Source organism: Brassica napus, chromosome A3 (assembly GCF_020379485.1).
Source record: "Brassica napus cultivar Da-Ae chromosome A3, Da-Ae, whole genome shotgun sequence".
NCBI classification, from domain to species: domain Eukaryota; kingdom Viridiplantae; phylum Streptophyta; class Magnoliopsida; order Brassicales; family Brassicaceae; genus Brassica; species Brassica napus.
Window position 1 is genome coordinate 27,453,191 of NC_063436.1, and position 26,091 is coordinate 27,479,281.

Here is a 26,091-nt window from a genome sequence, read left to right on the forward strand (position 1 = left end):
ATCTAATGGCACCTCCATATAAAAGTGCATGTATGATTATTTTATTATGTACACTAATTTTTAGCAAGAAACCTATACTTCTTTTTGGCGATTTGCGACTTGTAAGGGAGACGGCTCCACCTCTCATCTAGAGAAGATCATCATAAACCCTCTTATTTCAATTTTTTTATTTATATGCAATATTAGTCAGAAATCATGTCTTTGGTATCTTGTGTTATGTCTGAGTAGTCGGCTAGCTTGTCTAGGATTCTTGGGTGTTGATCCCATGAGCTAAACATAGATAAAGCAATTCATTATGTTATTCATTCATATCAATTTTTACTGCTTGCACTAATCTGATCATTCAATGTTTGAACCTAGGTCTAATCAACTGGCTAGCCGCGTAGAAGATGACTCGATACTGTATGAATGAGAATCAGCGAAAGTAGATATTAGGGTGTTTAGTGAAATTATCGGACTTTATCTCTAACGCTTGCCCTTGATCTTGCTCCAAGCGAGAGTTTAGGTATCAAGATTGAGTGGCATATGGGGCAGTTCCACGTCAGTGTGATGTTCTACATGAGTGATCTGAGTTCTAGATTATGTTTAATCGTGCTTGGATAATTGTTTGGCGCAGTATTGACACCCGATGAAATAACCCCAGACTGTCTTCTTGTAAAATTTTCATTCTTTAATCAATCTTGTTACTTGTTTCTTACGAAACCATAAATTCAAACCCCAAATCTTGTCTTAGCTTAGCGTTGAACCAATAAGATAAAGTGTAAACTGGTCCCCTGAATTGAATCTAAACATACAACAACACTGTTAACTTGACAGTAACAAGGTTTATTTTTAGTGTATCAATACCTAATTTATATGGCAGTGAAAATTCAATTTTTATACATAACCTATTCATTTTATGCAAAAATCTATTATTACCGATAAACTAAAAATGTTCAGTTTAACAATATGTTCAATTTTTATACCCTCAAACATTCATATACATCTATATTTATCTATAAAAATTTAGTAACAGTTTTTTTTTTACTATTCTAATTCAAAATAATATATATTCATCCATAAAGTTTAGATACATGTCTTATGCCGCATGTCATTCATTCATATATACAAATGTTCTGATCTATTTTGATAACTCTGCAACTACGGATCTTTAAAAAGCATGTTAGGACCATTGTTTGCTTTAGGAACAAGTTGAAAGAGATTCTCTTCAAGTGGATCCAACTAAGTGTGGACTACCTAGGTTTAAAGCATAAATAAGATTTTTGCTCCATGTTTAATATCATTTCACCCATTTGGTATTGCAATTGATATAGCGGTGAGCTTAGTCATGCGCATCTTTAACTTAATGTAAGCGTCAAACATTTTGATCAATTACTCAAAAAATGGTTATCTATATGTTATATGTGTTTAATCATTTTGTGTGAATAACAAAGAACACCAAAAACTATGCAACTATTTTTTAATGTTTTCTTAACAAAAAACATCCACTAAGTGACAAAATTAAACTGCTTGAAATGGGTAATTTGTATTGCAAAGATGCTATTCATTGTATTGCCTATGATTGTGGTGAATGGGTTTAGGGTTTTGCCATGAAGATAGACATCTCCAAAGCATTTGATTCAGTTCAGTGGTCGTTTCTGATTAACACTCTGAAAGCAATGGGGCTCCCGGAGAAGTTTATACATTGGATAACATTATGCATCTCAACTGCTTCATTCTCGGTGCAAATAAATGAAGAGCTTGCAGGTTATTTTCAGAGTACAAGAGGGTTGAGACAGGGATGTTCTTTGTCACTGTATCTCTTTGTGATCAGTATGAATGTCTTATCGAAAATGATAGACGAAACAGCTCGTAAGGAGAAGATTGGATACCATCCAAGATGTAAGAACATCTACCTTACTCATTTATGCTTTGCAGACGATCTGATGGTATTCTCTGATGGGTCAAAGAGATCAGTGGAGGGTGTTTTGCAAGTTCTGAGGAGTTTGATAAGATGACGGGGTTAAAGATAAGTCTGGAGAAATCTACGTTGTTTATGGCGGGCATCTCAAGTCAGAACCAAGAAGATATTCTGCATCAGTTTCCATTTGAGACTGGTTCTCTTCTGGTACGTTATCTTGGGCTTCCTCTGTTGACAAAGAGTATGACAGTATTGGATTTTCTTCCTCTTATCGAGATAATCAGAAAAAGGATCAACTCTTGGACGAACATATTTTTATCATATGCAGGAAGACTGCAATTGATAAACTCTGTGATTACTAGTCTCTCAAATTTCTGGATGGTGGCTTTTAGACTCCCTAACGCTTGTATTAAGGAAGTTGAAAAACTCTGTTATGCGTTTCTTTGGTCTGGACCAGAAATAAATGGGAAGAAAGCTAGAGTTTCTTGGGCAGATGTGTGTAGACCTAAGCAAGATGGCGGACTGGGAGTGAGAAGATTAAAAGAAGTGAATCTTGTTTGCAGTCTAAAGCTGATATGGAGAATGCTCTCAGCAGATACTCTCTGGGTTAAGTGGATAAAGGCTTACTTAATCAGGAAGGCATCATTGTGGTCAATTAAAGAAACAACACAAGCAGGCTCTTGGATGTGGAAGAAGATCCTAAAGTGCAGAGAAGTGGCAAAACAGTTATACAGAGTGGAAGTAAAGAATGGTAAGAAGGCTTCGTTTTGGTATGAGTCCTGGTCACCATTGGGTTGTTTGAAAGATCTTCTAAGTGATAGAGGTTATATTGACTTGGGAATCTCCATAAATGCAAAAGTAGAAGAGTGTAGCAGACATAGAAGAAGGCATCACCGGTTTCCAATTTTTAATCGAGTGGAAGCAGAGATAGAAAGCTACAAAGCCAATCTAATACAAGAGAAAGATGTCTCATTATGGAAAAATGGAAAAAGAGTCTATAGAAACTCTTTCTCAGCAAAGGAGACTTGGCAAGTTATAAGAGTGAAGCATCAGAGCTGCTACTGGCATAAGATGGTTTGGTTTAAGTATGCAACGCCAAAATTCTCCTTTGTTCTATGGACTGCAATGCATGAAAGGCTCCCAACTGGTGAAAGAATGAGTAGATGGAGCGGCAGTGTTAATACAGCTTGTATTCTTTGCCAAAATCCACATGAGACATTGACTCATTTATTCTTTGAATGCTCATACTCTTCTCAGCTATGGGAGACTTTGATGAAAGGAGTTATGGGTAGTCAATACACTTCGAACTTGAGAAGCATAATTAGATTGGCTTTGGATCACTCTGAGGGGAAGATCAAACTGTTCACTGTGAGATATGTTCTTCAAACAGCAGTACACACTATTTGGAGAGAAAGAAACAGAAGAAGACATGGGGAGGCTCCCTCGCCAGTGTGTTTGCTCATCAAAATGATTGATAAAAACATGAGGAACAAATTCCCCATTATAAGGAAGAAAGGAGATAAAGAGTATGAAGGAGGAATGAGCTATTGGTTCAGCACAAGATAAAGTTTATAGAAAGAAGAAGATAGAATTTTATTTTGCAATTTAGAAAAGTTACACTTGATGTAAAGCAAATAATTTTTTCTTTCGAATTAAATGTTAACATTCAATTCAAAAAAAAAAAAGAATGGGGTCACATGTACTTTGTGTCTGGGAATGATGTCAAACATATCAAGGTTTGGTCTACAAGCACTTGGGAATGCAATAGTCTCCTCAAACATTTTCAATGCATTTCTCTATTTCTCTAAACAAACTATTGCATCTAGAAACACTTCAAAGGGAGTTGTCTCAAACAAACATGAAATTGATTGTTATGTGGACGGATCGTATATATCTAGTCAACATGGTAAACCCACATATTCAACATGTGATTATGGATATGGTGATCTTATAACTAGCATGGTAAAGCATTTTTCCTCGATTATCTACACATCATTGTTGCAAGTAAGAGAGATGCAATAAAAATAAGTTTGGTCTAATACAAAATCATAATTTTATTGGTTATCGTTCTAATTAATTAATATTTTGTCATATTAGATAAACAAAATTGTGAAAAATGAGCTTCAAATAGAGCAAGAAATCGTTTGGAATGGTGATGAAAAGTAAGTCAAATAATATATATTCTAATTACCTGAATAGTTGTAAATATTGATTACTTTTTGACTAAAACTTTGATATTATCACTTGCTTAATATTTTCCCGAAGTAATACCACAAACTTTTAATGTGGAAGTAAAGACTCAATTATAAGTTCAACTACAACTTCATCTAGAGGATGTATCATACAGATTTTGAGAAATAGTTTTGTTAAGCTATGATGATAGCCTCTTTTTCAAAAAGGTATGACTATTCATTTAACATGTTATTTAGAGGAGAACTACAACTTAAACCGTGTAAAATTTCTGTTTAGGTGATCCATTTTGTGCACTAATGATGCTCTTATTGCACTAATGATAATTTTCTTTTTAGGTGATCTAATTACCTGGATAATTTTTAAAAATATTATAGTAATTCTAAGAAATTTAGTTTGAGAGCTTGTGCGCTAATGATGCTCTTAATGACAATGAATTCTCCTTAATATCTGAAGATAAGAGAATCAAGGAGGGGTTCTTAAGTGGGCTTATTGGTTCTAGTAATCTAATGAATTTATAGATCCTCCTTAAATTCACAAGTGGGTTTGTGAATTATTCATATGTATTTCAAAATCAAAATAAGTGAATTGTTACAAATCAATCAAATGGATTTATAACTAAACCTAAATAAGTATCTAATAGAAGTTTATGAGAGAAGATGCTTGGATCCGGAGAAGTTGTTATAAGTTATTAGCAGGTTAGGCATTGAGTTAGCACTGAATTGGCTAGGTTTTCTCGGTTATTTTTCCTAAAGCTATCATGAATATGAGATCTTGGCAAAGTATAATTTAACATCTGGTCGAAATGCTGAATAAATAAATATCTATATGAGACATTGACAAGTTAAAAAGTTGTCATGCATGTGTTTATTATAGTTTTTCTTTGCTATAATAAAAGAAGTTGAAAAGTTGTTATGCACTTGTCTAAACTCAAAAAGTTGAAAAAGCAATAATACAAATCCAATAAAAATAATAAGGTTTAATTCAATATTTGCTACTTGTATTTTTATCTTAAACACACTTAAAATCTTTTCAAATCCATAAACAAATCCTTGCTATTGAATAACATATGATTTTAAAATCTGTTTAAAACATAGAACCAATAATATGGATTTTAGATTCATAGAACCAATAATACTGAATTTGAATTAGGTTTAACGGTTGAAATGGACTTTTCAAAGGTCCAGTAAATAGATTCATCCTCTAGATGTATCCTATGCATGCATAAAGAAGGTGATATCCCTCAACTTGAAAGATGTTGTTAAGAAAGAGATTCTAAAACTCCTAGATGCAGGTGTAATCTATCCTATTTCAGATAGCAAATGAGTGTCTTCTGTGCATGTTGTCCCAAAGAAAGGTTGAAAGGTGTGGTTCCCAACGGAGTCTTGTAAGTTGTCCTATAAGTCCAAACTACATCATCTGGTTTGATAGACCAATCCTTCTTTGTAGTTCCTACAGTTTTCTCCAAAATAGACTTGATTTCTCTGTTGGAGATCTCAACTTGACCACTTGTTTGAGGATGGTAAGGGGTTGCAACCTTATGCTTCACACAATTCTTCTTGAGAAGATTCTCAAACAGCTTGTTGATGAAATGAGATCTTCCATCACTGATCACAACTCTTGGAACTCCAAATCTTGGAAAGATAGTGTTCTTGAACATCTTGATCACCACTCTAGAATCATTGGTGGGACTTGCTATGGCTTCTTCCCACGCTACATAGTGATGTACTCTACCACCTGATAAAGAGATATGAATGCAATATGGCTCTTAAAGATATTAAATTCCTAATCTATATGATCATTATGTGCAAAATGGAGACTTAAAACAATGCAAATATGCAAGATATCAACGGTTCACTTTATAATAAAGGCATCCACAACCGTGTTACTCATGGCTCGATAATCTAGGTATGTTTTTTATATTATTTTATTATTTTTATTTTTTCAGTTAAAAAAGAAAAGGGGCCAATCGAGGATTCCCACGCGATGACGGGACGCGTGCACAGTAACGAGCCCGGCAGCGAAATGGTCATTATCTACGGACTGAAAAACACAATTATGACACAAATTCCTAATTTTTTTATCCCCATATATTATAAAAATAATTTGTTGCTAAGGATCTTTTTTTGTAAAGATCAGCGTTGCAGTTGTTCTAATGGGCTTTTGATTAACGGATCTGGGTCCGCAAGTGGAATTAATCAGCTTTAAGTTTGACCATTGACTAATTTTACCCGCCAACAAATCATCCAACGTGGCATTCTCTACCGAACCAAACGGCCGTCTCTCTCCTTTACACAACAAAACTCAAGAAAAAGTCTTCTTTTCTTTTTTTCTCTGATTCGTTCGTATTTGAACCCGATCATCCTTAAAACAATGTATATATGAAATTCAGTACTCAAAACATGTGAAATGAAAAATGTTTTTTTTTGAGAAAGAAATGAAAAATGTTCAAACCAAATAAAACTAAAGTCTCATAGATATGATTTTTTTCATGCATAATCTTTGTGCCAAGAACACCAACTGACATGGCATATTTCAATAGAAATGATAGTATGTATTTTATAGATAAAAATAATTTGCATCTTATTTTAATTGAATACAATGATTTTAATGTAAAAAAACTTACGGTCTATTGAATTTAGAGTTGGGCTACAATGGAGTTGCTCTTACTTTGCTTAATATATATACATGTTTGGTTATGTTCGAATATTCCTTCGGATTCAATATTACTTGTTCGGGCCCAAGTATCCAATCTTTTCTGGCTTAATATTCGTTCAGATATTTTCATAGTTTAGTTCAGTTTTGGTTTAAATTTTTTAGTCAGGGTTAGGATTTCGGATACGCGTAAAATATCCATTCTTATAAGTTATAAGTCTATAAAAAAAATTTAACTGATTAGAGCTTCGCAATTTTCTTCTGCTATACTGTCTCAAACACATGAAGCACAAATTGAAATCAAGCCATCTTAACTTCCTATGGTATTTATATTATTAAAACTGAAGTACATTTGAGATTTGTTTGGAAACATAGATATTATTTAAAAAAAATTATGGTCTGTTAGAAATAAAAAAAAATCGATTTGTAATCACTATTTCATCAAATATATTCAGTTACCATAACTCAAATACACGTAACAAATCATACTTTTAAATATGGAAACAATAAAAGAATAACTAATAAATAGATTTTGACAAATATATGATACATCTGCAATGTAAATTAATAAAAAAAATATTGAACACTTAAAATGGAAAACAAATATAAATTTATAAAACAAACAAATTAATACCGCAATTAAGAATATTATATAATTGCAATACAATTGCACTACGAAGTGGTGAGACATCTAAAATATTTAATATTCACATGAAAGCTATAAAATATTATGATTAAGTGTATCTTTGAATAGAAAAGTACTATGGTTTCTTTCTTTAGGTGTTTCAGAAATGAGTTTTGAAAACAATTTTACAGTTTTGTTAAATATCTTTATGATCGAAAAATTACTATCTAAAATTACATTGTTATTAAATTTCGAATACTTTATGTAATTAAATTAATATTAAATTTTTCAACAGAGATATAGAAACCACTATATTTTGAAAAAAAAAATCACATTTTTAAAAATTGTATCTCTTCAATCATAGGAACCACCATATTTGAAATCTATATAAAATAATATATTTTCTAAAGGTTCGATTTTGATTTTTCGGTTTTAAATATATAGGAACCACTTAGTTATTTGTGAATATCAATTTAGTTTTGAGTTTTTTTGCTTCGGTTTTGATTCATTGTTGGTTCTCGGTTTATAGTTCCATGTCTAACCAGGATGCTGATATTTTTTTTTCCTTGGTTATAATTTTTACAATATCACGTCATAGAACGGGTTATAACCTATAAAAATAAATAAAAATTTGCAGTATATATTTCAAATATTTCCACAGACTCAATGGTAAGTATATCATATCTAGACATATCATTTCAGGTACTTAGGATTCAAAAAGATTCTCATTATCTAAAAATATGAAAATATCCAAAACATGAAAAATATTTAAACTCCAAAAAATTCAAAATATTTAAATACCTAAAAATCTAAAATTTATTCAAAATCTGACCCGATAAACCAAAAAATACCCAAAATTTTATCCGACTACCCAATTTTTTTTTAAAAAAAAAATCAAATTTTACCTGAAACCCAAAACTATTGTAAATCCAAACTCAAAACTTAAAAGATATATGTAATACCAGAAACATATTGGAAATACCCTAATATACTGAATATACACAAAATATTTCCGACTAGGTCTCGGGTAGAATCCAAACTCAAACAAAGACCCGCGGGTCCAAAAAAATACCTATTAGGTAATTTTCTCTGAACCTAGACCCAAATCAAACCTATGTTTTGAGTTGGTTTCGGTTTTGTCTTTGGCCCATATTAAATATCCAGGTCTAAGAGAAAGTTATATAAAATGTACATATAAAATCTTAAATAAACTACTCATAGAATATATAATTTTCAAAAATTCTCTTCTTCAATATAATATGACTTTATATTATAATATAATCTCAAAAATCTGCGCTTTCGAAGGGCGGGTCAAAATCTAGTTAGTATTAAGGTTGATGAATTCTATAACCAATAAAAAAAATTAATTGGTATTAGACATTTTTGTGGAAATGTCTCCTTTTTGTTCAAAATGACTTGAAAAAGAAAAAAAACAAATTTAGGTAAATTATGTCATCTCTTTCTTGGCTGATCGAGTTGCACTAAACTTGGAAGATAAGAAGACGACACAAGTTGGAAACAAATTCCACTAGGTTTGACATGCAGAGAGCATCCGATTTTCAATGATTTGATGTATCCTTCTTCTCCAAGGATGTAAGAAGCTTTTGTTGCGTGGAGGTGGAGATTGGATAAGCTCAATAGGCCATCACTGAAAACCACAATGACTTTCTTCTCCTCGCCAATGAAGAAGCTACCATAATCCCACCGAAAAGAACTAGTTCTGTGATGAACGAATGGTATGTTTCTCGTATCCACCGTCAAAAACTTGCTCCATGACACCACCGCATTAGACGCAATCTTATTTGTAATCCAAATCTCCAATTCCTTAGATTCCCTCTTCTCATAAAGCACCGCGAGTTGGTCTTCCCTAACACAAGATAAAACTACAGCCTCTTTGTCATCAGCGATTAATGGGAGAGGCAGATGATGTCCAAATCTCTCTTTTGTATAATCAAAACAAAGCAGAAAAATGCCAAGCCCTAACGTAGTATTAGTTCTCACTCTAGCAAAAAAGTAAGTACGTCCCTTCAGAATCAACCCCGTGTTGATAATGATCCAATTCACAGTCGTCGGGGATGAGGAGGTCAAGAACACTCCATGAATCAGAAGTAGAATCGTAGATTTCAGAGCCAAAGACACGGCCATAACCGTTAGTACCGCGTAGCATCAAAATTTTATAGTTAGGGACCTTACTGTCGTTATTGTATCCGAGAGCATACATGTTTGTCTCGCGAAAACGCTTTTTGCTTGGTGTTTCGATCCATTTTATTTGTCCCAAATAAGGGTTCCACACCAAAAGTTTCGATTTGTCCTTAGTGATACATAACACTAAGCTATCATAGTGAAAGACGTTATTTATCTCAACTCGATTACTCCTTGGAGATCCAATCTCAAGGAACAAACCTTATCACTTATCGTTATGAAGCCTATAAACTCATGATGCCTTGATGAGTTGATGTTGATTTACTACCAACAATAAAGTCTTTGGACAAAGCGTTCCATAATTTTGCAAGTAGATCGTATTGCTTTCAGAGATGTTATGGGAACTTTGGTAAGTATCTCCTCACCCACCAAATCATGTGGAAGATCGCACATCATCGTCATCTTTCATCCAAGTATTCAACAAACGCTAAAAATTATTAGATTAAAGCAACAACACTAGATGCAAATTAACGTAACATAGAAAACAACGACGCAAATACTCACAAAGAATTGAATCGATGAGTCTGCGGCAATCAGTGATGATACAAGAATCATGCATATGTGTCTAAGCTTAATACACACGCCGACATACGTCTAACCCTAATTCAACGTGGGCTTAATAATTTATGATGGGTTGTAATGGGCACGAATACAATAAACGTTTTAATTACTAAAAGTCATATGTCATTTAAATTCTTACTAGGTGTTTTTCTGCACTATGTGCAGTAAAAAAAAATTAAAATATTTTTTAACAGATATATATAAATTATATTTTAAAATAAATTTTATTAATATTGTAAATTTTCTTTTTCATATCAATATTTGAATATAAATTTGATTTAATTAAATATAAAATTAATATTTAAGAATATGCATGTATATATTTAAAATTATAATTCTAGATAGATTTTTATATCTATTTATTTTAATTAAATATATTAAATAAATTTGTAAGAGTTGCGTAATTACCAAAAAATTAAATTAAACAATATTTATAAAATTTGTAGATATATAAGAAAATAATGACTTTACGATTAAAGTTTTCTAATTTTCTATAAAAATTGTATACATCTTTGAAAATTTTAGTAATAAAATTGTATAATTTGAAAATATATAATTAAATTATATTTCGAAATTTATAATGCCATATTTGAATATACTTATTTTAATGATAATTTATGAGTTATTCTCATATTCTAAAAAAATTTCCAAATATATAAATTGACATTAAATGTAATATATGAGTTATTACCATATTTTGAAAAGTTTACCAAAAATATAAATTAACATTAAATGCAATTGTCCATATCATATTAAGCTATAAAACATGTCATCAATTTCAGTAGCAATGTCATATTTGTTTTGTGAAATTGATTGTAGAAAGAACATGTGACAAAATCACTTCGCAAATATAGTCTAGGAGATAGTTTTTGATCTTAAAAAGTGTACTTTTAAAAAAACAATATTAGTTAATTTTATGTTAATTACTTGTTACAGGGGCTATGATAGCTTGCACCTTGCTGGGATTTGTTTAATATTACAGGTGTAGGTTTCGAGTGTTTCCCCAAAATAGTACTTGAAACAATTGATTAGCAATGTCTTTTTTCACTTGTCTCTGTGTGTGTTAGTCTTCCAGTGATGATAATGTTCATTGTTTCAATGAAAAGACTCCTGAACAGAGAGCATCTGTTGATTTGGACACACATTATTCAATGGTGATTCTTTATTTTTTGGTTCTTATCTTTCTATCTAGCAAAGGTTGATAATATATAGTATTGCCATATTACCTAGACGAACGTATAGGACCAACACAAGACGGGAGATATTAGGCCTGTTCGTTTAATAAATGTGAGCCACAGCGGCAGCGGTTCAAAACAACAGCTATTATCACGGCAAATACATCACAGTCGCAGATAGAGCTGTAAACTCGCCTAGTCCACGTCCATTAGCCCATATCCATTTATCCATTTACCCACTAACACTCATGTTTACATGGACTCTCATGGAATCCATAATGCCATATAAGAAAAGTTTAAATTTTAATCTATAAGCCTATAAATTTTACGGTTTTGGCGGAAAACTCGATTTTGTGATTTCGGTGAAAAAATCGATTTTTCGGTTTTGTCGGAAAAACTCGGTTTTGACGGACAAACTTGATTTTGCGGTTTGGGCAAAAAACTCGATTTATGGTTTCAGCGGAAAAACTTGATTTTACGGTTTTGGCGGGAAAACTTGATTTTACGATTTTTGCGGGAAAATTTGATTTTGCGGTTTTGGCGAAAAAACTCGATTTTGGATTTTGGCGGGAAATTTTAATTTTGCGGTTTTGACGGAAAAAACTCGATTTTTAGGTTTTGGCGAAAAAAACTCAATTTTGCAGTTTTGACGGGAAAACTCAATTTTGCGGTTTTGGCGGAAAAAAATCGATTTTGCGATTTTGGCGAGGAAACTGATTTTGCAGTTTTGGCAGAAAAACTCAATTTTGCGGTTTTGACGAAAAAATCGATTTTGCGGTTTTGGCAAAAAAACTTGATTTTGCGGTTTTGACAGGAAATGAGTTTGCGGTTGCGGCGGAAAAAAATGTTTTTGCAGTTTTAGGGAAAACACTTGATTTTATTGTTTTGTCGGAAATTTTGATATAAAATTTTTGAAATCCTAATTTTTTGTGACCATTGAACCGACCGCATTCAAATAGTCCAAATCCATTAACGCCCGTTACCCATTGGTTTTGTAATTCTTGTGCATTTATAATCCGCATGGACAAATGGGCGTTACCAAAATAGACCCATTTATATTTAGATATGGGTAACTAATGGTCCGCACATCCATTTGACAGCCATAGTCGCAGAAAAAGAGATTTTACTTTTCAGTCGCTATAGCAAGTAATAACCGGCAGATACAACGCTAAAAATAACAGTGGCAGCTGCAACTCCACTTTCCTAACTCTAATCGATCCTTGGCAACTGACGCGGCCGCTGACCTGATTTTACAGCAAGTAAAATTACTTCTGTAGTATCTTTATTTAGCAAGTAAAATTACTTCTGTAGTATCTTTATTTTGCCGCTGACGCCGGTTGCAAACGAACAGACCTATTATATGAGTTACTGGGATAGTACTGATTTTTAATGTGAGAAGGCAATGAATAAATATCTATAATCTTCTGAGATACATATCTATATACATATATATATATATATATATATATATATATATGGAATGCTAGCAATATGTGAAAGAGATATCAAGCAACTGGAATGCAGTCCCGTTACGGTTTTGATGGCCAAGTTAATGCTTTTGTTGGTTGCATAAACTTACAAAAGCAGAGATTGATGTAATCCTTTATGCTGGATTTCTCGTATCAGATAAGTCATTTATGGAATGCATGTACTGTAATCAAGTATCATGTTTTGTGAGCATCTTCTTGAGTAGTATTATCATGTATATGCAGCTGAAAAACTTTACCTGATATCAAGAGCTTTGCCTCGCTGCTTTGGATTCAGGTTAATGAAGCTCTTCTCGAGCTACTTAAGGCTTCAGACATAAACCCAAACCCAAATGACAGGACTAACCTCGCTATGGAAGACCCTGGTATTTATATGGCATAATTCAATCATTTGATCTTAGTCTTCTTGGACAAGGAAATATAGCTCAGAGTTTCTTTTCTTTTTCCAGGTTACTTGATGAGAAAGATAACATCATTTGGAAGTTCATCAGAAGGCAAGAGACTTGCATATTCCACTATTGAAAAGTTTCACCATTGTCAGCTTTAGCCTCCTTGTGTTGGCTTTTGGGTATTCAAGACAAGCTTTTGAGGTCGTTAATCAAGTCAACCCCATGTAAGACTTTGCTTTTAAACAATAAGCTCCTAGTTTTGCATTAGCTTTTCTATACGTGCTTTAATGAGTCGTCCGTTTCTCACTATCTTGAATCTTCTTTCAGGGATATGTTGAGTCCTCATTTTCAACGAGGTTTTCCAGTCCAAACGAGATGTAGTTCTTCATATTTTGATATGATACAAGTCCAAAATGAAAGTTATAGACAAAAACTACAGAAGAAGAGAGTATACTACTTTGACACGGAAGAGAGAAAACAAAACTGTTAATGTGTACATGTATAGTAGGGGTGTTCAATCCGGATATCGGTTCGGTTTCGATTCGGTTTTTTTCGGTTTTCGGTATTTCGGTTAGTAAAATATAACTACCATTCTAAATCCATATTTACTTCGGTTCGGTTCGGTTTATATACCGTCGGTTTTCGGTTTATTCGGTTTTATACCAAAAAACATAATTATTTTGTTTGAGATCATATTATATGAATTTTAGAGTCATATTGTCAACACAGTCATTTATTAAAAATATATTACATGTTCAAATAAATGAACAAATAAATAAAAATACTTCTACCATCAAATAAAATAATCAAATCTATAACTAAAATCAAAGCTTGAAATTTTGAAAATAAAAATATGAAACAAAACAGAAACATGAAATAAAAGTTTTTCCACTCTTCCATATTTAGTGTTCATTAAAATCATGCATTTTCAATTGAAAATTTTCCATTAATTATTGTCTATCAAACTTATAATCTTCATATTAATTTAGTGAAGACTAAAATAAATCAAAAAGATAAAAAAAAAACTTAGAAAATAAAATGTGAATTGCGATGTATTGTTATTTAGTTATAGTTCAAGTGTTTTACAAATTAAGGTTTTTTATTACTATAAAATTATAATAGTTATTAACACAAATTTAACTTATGTAACAAATAGATTTTCATGTATTGTTATAAAATAGATACATATTTACATGTTTCTACTTTTAATCGGTTTTGTTCGGTTTATTCGGTTTAATCGGTTATATACCAAACCATATCCAAATCCTACGGTTTTTATAAAATTATATCCATTCGGTTGTTATGGTATATACCAAAACCAAACCATATTGTCTATTTCGGTTCGGTTCGGTTCGGTTCGGTACGGTTCGGTTTTACCATATTGAACAGCCCTAATGTATAGTGAACTATTTAAGGAAACATAAAGACGATATTATAAACATGAACAAGTTTGATGTGCGAAAGAGAGAAAACATATTGAGTTTCTCAACGTCCGAGGCATTGTCTTAGCTCCCCCACCAGCATGTGTCATAATTTGACTATATTAATTACTACATTTAGTGAAAGTTAAAACTGTAATTACTTTTTTCATGTCTGTAAATTATGTGGTATACACAGAGGAATATTAGTCTATTAACTGAAGAATTATAAAGAAACTGGAGAAATTCTTATTAGACGTTGGAAGAACTCATCCTTGGAAGATTATCTTGCCTACGTCTCCATGGAATGACTTGCTTAAACCCTCTGTAAACCCTTGCCTGTATTTTTATTATGCAAGCAAAATAGGCCAAGTAATCAATTTTTTCAACCACAAAAATGTATAACTAAAACCCCAAATATAACATAAAGAGCAACCAATCAAAAAGACCAGGACTTTTAAGGAAAGTGAATGCGAAAAAAACTTTTTGTACTTAAAAAACATTTTTATTCAAATAATCAAATCCCACATTAGTTGAAATTTGGTTTTGAATTGTCAAATCAAACTCCAATCACGTAAAAACAATTAAACAACTGAAACGAGATTTTTAGAACAGAAGAAGAGGTGACGAGAAAAGTTAGCAGATTCAAAACGTACCAAGAACTGCGATTTGGAATGAGAAAGATTCAGAAGACTTCCTTTTCTTCTAACTCTACTGATCTTCACTGTTGTGTCGCCTCCGTCGCAGCAGCGACCGTTCGTGGAACGTGAAAAGTCAAATCGACACTCAGTGTCTTTCTCGCTTCTCCTTGTCAACGACAGAGACCGGCGTGGTACAACGTAAGGACCATCAAGAACTGTCGTCGGAGATGGCTCATTCACGGCGGCTTGCAAAACCAGTCTCGGCGGAAGCTCAAGGCACCGTACGGTGTTCTGCTTTGACGCCGGCGGTTTGTTCTCATCGAAAACGCGTGGCTTTCCCGGAGCTTCCTCCCATATAAACGGGACTGATCCGGCGATGTTTACAGGCGGCGTAGCTAGGCCAGGAGTCTCGCAAGATGTTCTGCTTAACGGAATCGAGAAGAGAGGAAGCTTAGGAGTCGCACAGAACCGTTCTTGGTCATCACTTTCACATTCCATAGCTTTTTTCTTCTTTTGAATTGAACTTTCTTTGACGTTGTATGAATAATTAGTTGAGTTAAATAGAGAAAAACAGTACGCTCGAATGATATGAACAGAAGTAAAAAGGAAAAGTAAGGTAGAATAATGTGAGGAATAGTATATTTTATGTAAAGTCGTAGAAGAGAAAATAAAACAGAACGCTCCTTGTGCTTGTGGCGCTTCTTATTCACGAGAGAGATACATAGAAGAGGAAAATAAATTAATTAAAAGAAGAGGGTCCTACAAAAGATTTTCATAACGTTGGATCCTTTCAAATTTCATGTCAAGCCTTTACTGCCTATAAGCTGCGATAGTGGTTAGTGGTGACAATAAATGATAGATATTTATGTATTTTGAAGAAGTCTTGATCGTCGACAAAAAAAAAGTTTTTGTTCTGTCAATTATATTGAGTGATTTAGTCTTTAAACTAAACATATGTAGGCCATCATAGGTGTATCCTAAAATATCCAAGTCATGGAGCGTAGCAAATCATTGTTTAGTGATAGCCACTAATGAGATGACGTTGTCTCGTTAGTTTATTTATGGGAATCCATCCAATTAACTGAATAATAATGTTTTACGTTAAATAACGAATGCGTAACTTGTAACTAGTTTGTGATGGATTTATGCGTGGGGCGAAATATTGGTGAGACAACGAGGAATGTGATGCGTTGAAAATTCAAAGGCTGCTTTTTGTCGTTGCATGAGCTATTTATGTGTGAGTGGTGAAATAATGCATGTTTAAGCAGACAGAGTAAAAATTAGGCGCATCATATTATCCTTGTGAGCCCTCGCAAGTTTTGACATTTCATGCATGTCCTTACGTTGCTGAACTCCTCCAGAAACGGTATTTGGAGTTTCGTCCAAAATATGTGGCGGTTTTAATTCCAGTTCACATTTCAACAAATGTGCATCAAGAGAGTCTTCAAAAAAGAAAACATATATGCGCGCATCCCTTATATATTAAAGGAGAAGCATTGTAATAAATGCATTCACACTATAATAGACACGTGGCAGCCTCACAATGACTTGATAATAAATATGTTAATGTGTTCACACTATATTCATAAATGTATTCACACTATATACTTTGTATTTTTTTAATATAAAACTCATATGCATGGTTCAAATAGAACTTTGGATTTTTCGGTTCGAATCAAAACAAATAACGAATCAAAAGCTAAATATATATATATATATATATATATATTATTTTATTATTTACAGATAAAGTTGGGCAAAATATTTATAAATTTTGATTTAATTCGTTATCCGTTTTGATTTGAACCAAAAAATATGGACATCCGTAACGCTACGAAGCAAATCAATTATTAAAATACAATTAAAAAAAAAGCAAATCACTAATACCAATATTTTTAGGAATGGATATGAAATTCGATCTGTTATATGCATATATATACATATATGTACAAAATTATATATATATATATATATGTCATAAATATTATAGTTTATATAAGTTTTACAATATTTTTATGGATTAAATTTATTATATTAAGTATTAAAATTTAAAAAGTTAAATAATATTTTTTTTAATAAAATGTTATTATTAATTTTTCAATTATTTTTTAAATTTTATTTATTTACGGATCAAATCAGATATCCTTTAAAATTCTAAATCATTTCGGATATCAGAGTCAAGGCCTTTTTAATTTTTAATTAATTTTAATTTTATCTTTCATGTATTATTTAGAACAAAAATGTCATTTAATATTAATTAACAATATATTTATTTATTTGTCATTTATTTTTATATACTTTTACATACACATACATGTGCACCTTGATGTGAACACTCTATAAGTATTTACCAGCACTGAAGTATCTATTTTTTTTTGGAAGTTGAAACATTTTTTTCTTAATGTTTCTTTCACTACCGACCAAATTATAGTAAAATGATTTGTCTTAATAATTTTTTTTCTTTTTCTTGAACTATTCTCCATTTACAAACTATGATATGAAACCATTGGCTCGACATGACGATTATCTAAAATTTATAATATGAAAATAAACAAATAATAATAATTTTTGTTTTTATTAAAAATAACGAAACTAATAATCATATCCCGCGCAAGGCGCGGGTTATTACCTAGTAACTATATAGTCCATGCATACTTAGCAGGACTTTGAGGTAAATGTACATTTTTTTTCCTTTTGACATCCACTTGAATATATGCATTTAAATGTGTTTTCATATTAATTGTATGTGATGTGCCCCGTGAAATCGCAATCAAGGCTTGGATTTCCTTGAATAGACTGAGTAATATCTTCACACTTGAAAATTTCCTTACAAATATTTGGTTATATTTTCTAATGGCGATATATGATATCCTTTACAAGTACATATTTATACAATTTACTTTCTACCAGATTTGGATAATCCGATGAAGAATTTTAGTATATGCAAATTGGCTACAACCATAAAAATTTAACGAAATATATATATTTTATATAGATGTAAAAAAAAGGATGTCAATTTTTTTTTTTTGTAAAGTATCTTTGGTAAGTGAAAATGACCGGGTGCTGGTGTGTGTCCTGTTAACTTTTGTATTTCTTGTTTTGTTTGGACACGGAATTACAATTTCAGGAGTTGGTGAATCTGCAAATAATCACACAAAAAAGTCAAATATTTGTACGTCAATATGATCAATTTTGAAAAGATAATATGTTGCCATCGTATAAAAGTTTATATACATAATCACAGATACAATTACAAGATGTTGCATTGTTGCTTACAAGGAAGCCACTTGCGTCGGAATATAATAGGGTTCGTCTCCTCGCATTTTCTGAAAAAATTACAGAATATGAGAGGTATATCCACGTTTGGGGGAAAAAAGGTCCGGCGAGTAGTAAAATGCAAAATTGATGAAACAGGACAAACATAACAAACTGAAAAGAATATCTGTGGAATAGTTATAAGTTAGACCTCACTGGATACACAGCCGTGTTCACCTTATCAATTTTGGAGCATTGGCTCCAAGCCCCTTCTCACGTTAATATATTTTGAAGTTTTCATATTCATAAATCATATAATCAATATATGATAATATGATAAAAAACTATAATTATCTCTTAATACTTTTCAATAATATGACCATTTCTGCTTAGTTGTTGTGAATATTAATTTCATTGTATATTTTTTTATTTTGAATGTCGAAAATATTTTCCTACATATAATTTGAGTTTATATATACAATTTTCAGTTGTAACCAAAATATAACTTTTGCCATTAATTTTTATAAGATTAATTTTTCTTTAAAATAATTTTAAAATATAAGATAAGAAAACAATTTATTTTCTGGTTCGTATTAAAAAAATTAATACGCATATTTGATATAAAATAAATTATTTTTGCCCTAAGCCCCTAATAGCCTTCGCACGGCACTCACTGGATACATATACCGAATTTCTTTTATTAAGGGAAGAAGGTTGTGTGCAAACTTGTAAGTTTCAGCGGAAACATTCAAAGAATTTAAAGTATACTAAGCATACTAAACTTATTGTTCAAAACATAAAAATAAGTAGTTTTTTACAGGTCTTACGGCAATGAACGCTCTAACAAAGATTTGGTCATGTTGAACACGACATTCAAGTACGGGGTGATCGGCAGTTCGGCCGCAAAACTTTTGTTGAAAAATATTCCAGTTCTCTATATTGTATCTTACAAACAGTTATCACTTATCTCATATAATCATCAATTCTTTTACTATTTTAACTAGATAAAGACGTGACACATGGATTTATTATCAATCATAACAAATTACAATATTAGCTAATCTGACTTGCACCGACGGTACTGCATGAATACGACCATCTGATGAAATAGGCCCAAACCTTTCTTAACTTAAGGACCCCCCAGTTCTCACTTTATATATTTGACCCAACAACTATATAAATTTTACATTTTTCCAATACAAATTATCGAAGACTTCACTTCAAAGTTACTTCTGTTATATGAAATGCAGATTGTAAATTCTTAGTAAGAAATTTATATGACAACATAAGCTATGGGTTTTGGAAATGTTGGGCTAAAAGTTCTGCTATATAAGGATTAAATGTGTTTATATCTTAAACTCCTTAAACCTACCATACCATAATGTTAAGTGTCAAGTAATAGTAATGTAACTGCATCTGGCTGCACCTGCATCCATCTCTCGTCTCAATCACATAACACAGCTGAACGAGATTGACATCCAAGAAAACGAAAGATACATTTACTTTTTACAAACACTATTTTTCTTTAGCATCATGAAGAAAAACTTCAAACAAAACACACACACACAATAGTAAACATCATCACGAAGGTGTAAAGCCAGCATTTAACCCCTGGAAACAACACCTTGGATTTAAAAAAAGAAAATTCAACCATAATATGATAAAAGAAGAAGAAGCTCTTTTTTGGTAGTGATGGATTTGATGATGAAGGCTCTGTAGTGTGAGTGATAGTTACCTCTACGCTTGGATGCATTGAAACCCTTGACAAACCCAAAGCCAGATTCCAAACAGAACAATACATATGCAGACATCAAACATCAAGACAACCCAAACATGTTTCTTCCAAATCTGTTTGGCCTTTTGTCTATGATGATGATCGTGAATCAACCCGTTTCTTGGTAACCCCCTGCTATTACTCACGCTTACTCCTCCTGCCACATCCATCTTCGCCTCCGTCTGCACCCTCTTCTTATTCTTCTTCAACACCATCAATGGCTTTGCCAGAAGCGGCTTCAACGCGCGTTGTTCTTTCGATGAATCAAGACTCGGATTCTTGATCTCCCTCGGTGATCCAACCAAACCTAACCCCGGTTCCAAATCCTTGTTGTTATTATTACCTCCACCAGCGATCTCAGCGAAAACAGGATCGAGCTTTGACTGGAGACAGTGTTGTGTCGGGTTATCCAATGCAGATCTGTCTGGAACAAGAGCCTCCATGGCTGATTTCAACCGAGTGAAGAGCCAGAGAGACTCTTTTTTCGTCACGGCCTCGTCTAAAATGGCGAAATAGGTAAACAAACCGTCTATGATCGAAGCGTATGTCCTCTTACGGACAGTTTGAGAGATCATGGAGTGATGAGAAGGCACGTTTTGGATGCATCGCAAAGCTAGAGCTTCGATCTCTGGCTCGTCCTTGGAAGAGAACTCGGCGAGAATCACTGTTCCTCTTGCAATGCAAGAGTAGAACATGAGACGTGGATTCGAGATCATATCTACCGATCCGAGAAAAAAAAGAGCAGAGGTTTCAGTGATTCTCTCTAGAGATTCATCTTCTTATTCTCGGTTTCAAGATTTTCTTGGGAACAGACAAGAATGGTGGAGAAGTTCCATTATTGGTGAAACCAAACAACAAAGAGATTAAAAAAAACAAGAATTTACCGCAAAAAGATAACAGAATAACAGAATAATTTTTACTTTGGTGAAAGTACCCCTCGTAATTTTCAATATTTATGAAAATATCTCCTAGCTTTAGCTTTTTTTAGTATCCCCCAGCTTAGCGTAATGAAAATGCGACATGTGGAAGTTTATAGTTCAGCATTTGATCCTCTCAGCGCTAGACGACCGCCACGTTGAGGCTATAGCTAATTGTTGGTTCCTTTAGTTGGATTATAGATTTATTATAGTTTGCGTATTAAATTACAATGAAACCACAAGATGAACTATACTAGTTTAGTATAATTGTGCGTAGATTGATACTTAATCCAATGATCGGTTTTACGGTGTCTCATGTTTTTTATTAAAAGGTGAATTTGTGGGATGACTATAGTAGCAAAAAAATTAACAAAATAACCATAGTTTGGAAGATGTGTCAATTTAGCACATCAATAGACATTTCACTTTTTCAGAAGCGAGTGAACGTTTTAATTACAAACACAATAACCAAATATTATTCTATTTATATAGTGATATAGAATAGACTGTTTCAAACATAAATACAACTATAAAAATTAATTATATAAATATTATTTATTTGTAGAGTTTAATATCGTTTAAGCAATGTCTAATATGAAATAGTATATTTATTCGTATGATAGATATTTATTCGTATGATAGATGTTTAAATGTATTTTTTTTTTTTAAAAAAGATGTTTAAATGTATAATATAGCATGTAAAAGAGCAAAATGATTGATATAGTACAAATAATTAAAAAAATTATACTAAGAACTATTATTTTATTATTTGTGGTTATATAGTACAGTACGGAAATATATATATATATATATAGAAAATGTATAATTATAATTTTATTCTACGATTCATAAATAGAATAGAATACTCTTACCAAAGAAAAAAAGAATAGAATACAACAATATATCAGTTAAATATTATATATCAGAAAGGTAGAAAAAAAAAAGATAAAAAGGAAAGAGAGAGAGGAAGATAAGGATGAAAGTTAGGAAAGAGAGATATGAAAAATGGAACAAATAAAAATTGTATAATTACAATTCTGTTATACTTTTCAAAAATAGAATATAATTGATTTATAATTGTATATATTTAATTTTATAAATATATGTTAGTTTTTCAAATTTAAAACATGTTAATACAAAAAATCTATGTTTTTATACATATATATATATATAAACTTTGAATAAGTATTTTTAAACTTATAAGTTAATTAAAAAGAGAAGTGAAAGTGAAAAAACAATATAATAAATATTGTAATGGATATAGACTTAATTTTGTTGTTTGCTATAATCATATTGTCAAATTTTCTTCTATGAAATACAATTTCAAGTCTTTAAACCTATTGGTCCAAAGACTATAGCAAACAATGGGTTTAAAGAGTTGAAATTGAATTTAATCAAAGGAAATTTGGTGATATGACTATAGTTTCGAATGGTAACCAACTTTCTGCCCCGCCTCGCAGTTAACAGTAACAAAAATCTCTATATATACCCTATATCTATACATTTTTATAACTGTTAAAACTGCACCGCAGTTAAACCGCTTGTCTTGCACCGCTCAAACCGCAGTCACCATTCGAAACCTATAGTAAACAACAAAATTAAGTCCCAAGATTGCACATTGAAGAGATTGAAGAATTTCTTTGGACTTGAGACTTAATCGAGTACAAATTCTGTCTAACCATAATCAACACTCTCTACACAAATGTTAATGAGTCGATGACTATGTTTTCCGAAATGCACGACTTAAAAATAGAAATGTAGTACATAGACCTCCGGCTTAATTGTACTTAAATGAACTACTCAGGAATTGACACTACCACGATCCTAAGTTAGTATATTGCATCCCTTGCTGGGCATTTTCATCATTACTCACAAGTGAATTAATGGTCTAAGAGCATTTGCAATGTATACTTCTATATTTTTGTAAAAAACAGAAATTTCTATTATAAAGGTATAATTTCTTAAATGTATGTTTTTTTAATAGAGTTTCTTTATTTTAGAAAAAAATATAGAGGAAAATTATTTTTTGTCTCTATTTTTAGAGGTGAAAAATAACATATCTCTATATTTTCTCCTATAAATAGAAAAATTCTGTTATAGATGTATACATTGGAGCAAATCCACCTCTATAATAGAGTTTGTCTATTTTAGAAGAAAATATAGAGATAAAAATAGTGGCGGTTAGAGATGATCTTAGAGGCTAAATAGTATATGTGAGAATTTTCACTGCAAAACCAAATGATATTGAATAAGTACCCCTCTTTTTTTTTGAATAACTATACCTCATCTTTTATATACTAGTTTTCAATAATTTATGTTTAGGATGTGAGCATTCTTGACCATGCATTCTTTTTTTGTACGAATGTTAAATTATTCAGATAATTTTTATTTTTTTTACAACTTCTGTAGCCTCTTTCTCTAAAGTTTATGTATGAAAAAATTGGGATCTTGACCATGGATTCTTGGTATGCCTATTTGAGAAATAACTTTTTGGTTTATTCATCTCAACCCAGGAAAAAACGCTCATTTTTTTTTATAAATCCTATCGGCTGATCTAGTAGGTCCCGGAAGGAACGTACCTAGTGTTACAGAGTGGACTAATCCAAAAGTGTATCACACTATTTGACCCGAGTTTGGAATACCTTTCGATTAATGCCAGGAGGTGGATCGATCATCTGTTACGGTCCACCATGCATGTAAACTACTTGGACCGAAATCCAAACTGAAACATACCAAATAGTGATAATTTAGTTTCAGGAGAACCGAACCCAAAACTGACGTAGATACACACTAAGCCCTAAAAAATTGCCACTAAATTACCACCACTTGATTAACTTTTCTTTTTTTTTTTGGGCAAACTAGGGATTAACTTTTCTCTAGCATCTGATATTTCACTCATATTGAAAAATATATGTTATTTAATAAGTACAACTCTGCTATTCCTCAAATCAAACAGAAACTAGAAGTCGTAAACAATATTTCCCAAGTCATAAATGATGAAAAAGAGAAACGAACAAAAATATGACAATTTCTTACAATTCTAGCTTAGGTCAATTAATATTAAGGTATATTGTCGATTGTATTAGGGATAATAAAAAAAAAGACTCAAAGTTTTGTTTTTCTTAAACATACTATTATTAAATGTTGAATAAGTCAACAACAACTAACACATACACACCTAATATTAGGAAAGAAACTCTGATTCCTATCCTAGTACGAGGCTACAAGCATTACGCAATCTGCTATATAATACTAAAGAGTAAAGAGAGAAGTTATATGTCACTTATACACCTTGTAAACAATATCAACACTTGCAAACAAGTATGGCTGCCTGAGTGTGTTCGCGTATTGTGGTGTAAAGCGCAGGACGTCCAAACCCCTACCACAAATTCGCATACCCGTTCAAAGAATCATAGTGAAAATGAAATTAAGACTACATTTAATTTAAGACTACATTTTATCAACTCCTACTATTTTATTTTGTTGATTCTGTATCAGAATCTGGCCCATATCATAAATATGTATCATATATATGAATCCATGTGAACTCATAGGTCAAGTTCACATTCATGAATCGTAGCTCATCATCCGGTCGAATGACTGAGATAATATAATTAATTCAACTTGCATTACAATTGATTAAGTTAGGTATACAAAACAAAAATGTTACCAATCAAAAATTAGTTTTGTATTTTTGAAGTTGTGTTTGAGTTATAATTGATTATTGTTAAGTTACAATTTTAAATTATATCCTTTGTAAAAGTGGTATCTCAAATATCAAATCAACAGCATCTCATGTATTAAGACTTGAGTCAAAAAATTTATTGGGTTTTCTATTAACCACCCCACGTCCACTTTTTAGTTTTAATCAAATGTAAAAAATTGCGAGATCTACATAATAATACATTTGTGTACGTTTAGTTGTATTAATTAATACAATATATTAAATAATTTAATATATTTACTTGTTGGCCAAAGATTTCTCGAAAAAAACTCTCACTTTAATTAGTTAATAAAAATTGTGCCTATAATTTTAAAAGTTAGTTTTGTTTGGTAATGAAAAATTTATGGTTATATTTTTCACTTCATTAGTTAATGAAAATTGTTCCTGTAGTTGTATTGTCCAAAAAAATACTATTTAGTAATTAAAGTTTCTGTACATATATTATTTGTAAATATATTGGAGTTATATATATATAGTTTTGAATAACATAATATATTTTATTTTCTTCTAAATAGTTTTATAATTTTAAAAAATATTATTAGTATTATTATTTATATTTCTAAAATTAACACATACTGTAATTTCTATATCAAAAATGTTACCAATAAATTATGTTAATAAAATAATTACTTATATTTTTAACAAATTTACCACATAAATCTACAGTTTTTACCACATAAATTTTACTGCAAACTACATCAAATCATAATTTTTTTTATCATAACTCAATTCTTCACCAATCGAAGTCATTGTATAAACTACGCAACGTTAATTAAATCTAATTCTGGTTAGTTTGAATTTGAACATGCTTGTGCTGTCAACCACGTTCATAGCGTGTTGCAGGGTAATTATTTTCCAGGCGGTATTATTATTGTATACGAGAAATCTTATATATTAAAAGAGAAGTCATGATTTCTTTCATGTGTGATTTTTTTTTTAATTTGGACCATCACTTAGAAATCTTATTAAATATATTTTGTTAGGACTAATAATACATAAAATCCTTAGAATACTTTAATCATAATATCTTTTGATATCTTTTTATTTTAAGTATAAATATATTTATTTTAAAAATCTAACAAATCTGTTTTAAAAGATTTTTAAAAGATCTTCATTTTCGAAATTATATTTAAATATTTTCACTAATTTCAAAATTATTTTGAAATATTATTATACAT

The 26,091-nt window shown here is 31.4% G+C and overlaps 2 protein-coding genes and 1 pseudogene across 2 annotated transcripts; all 3 read right to left on the reverse strand.

Moving 5' to 3' along the window:
- Nucleotides 1-6,430: 6,430 nt before the first annotated feature.
- LOC125590496 lies at nt 6,431-10,318 on the reverse strand (annotated as a pseudogene).
- Nucleotides 10,319-14,746: 4,428 nt separating this feature from the next.
- Nucleotides 14,747-16,158, reverse strand: BNAA03G48840D (uncharacterized protein At4g00950). Its single transcript, XM_013886138.3, has 2 exons — nt 15,259-16,158; nt 14,747-14,941 (listed from the first exon to the last, which is right to left on the reverse strand). Exons 1-2 carry the CDS (start codon nt 15,739-15,741, stop codon nt 14,855-14,857), a joined length of 570 nt encoding a protein of 189 aa, XP_013741592.1. The 5' UTR covers nt 15,742-16,158; the 3' UTR covers nt 14,747-14,854.
- A 3,793-nt stretch (nt 16,159-19,951) lies between these two features.
- On the reverse strand, nt 19,952-21,282 carry LOC106444691 (phytolongin Phyl2.1). Its single transcript, XM_013886139.3, has 2 exons — nt 20,234-21,282; nt 19,952-20,109 (listed from the first exon to the last, which is right to left on the reverse strand). Exon 1 carries the CDS (start codon nt 20,986-20,988, stop codon nt 20,236-20,238), a length of 753 nt encoding a protein of 250 aa, XP_013741593.1. The 5' UTR covers nt 20,989-21,282; the 3' UTR covers nt 19,952-20,109; nt 20,234-20,235.
- Nucleotides 21,283-26,091: the final 4,809 nt, after the last annotated feature.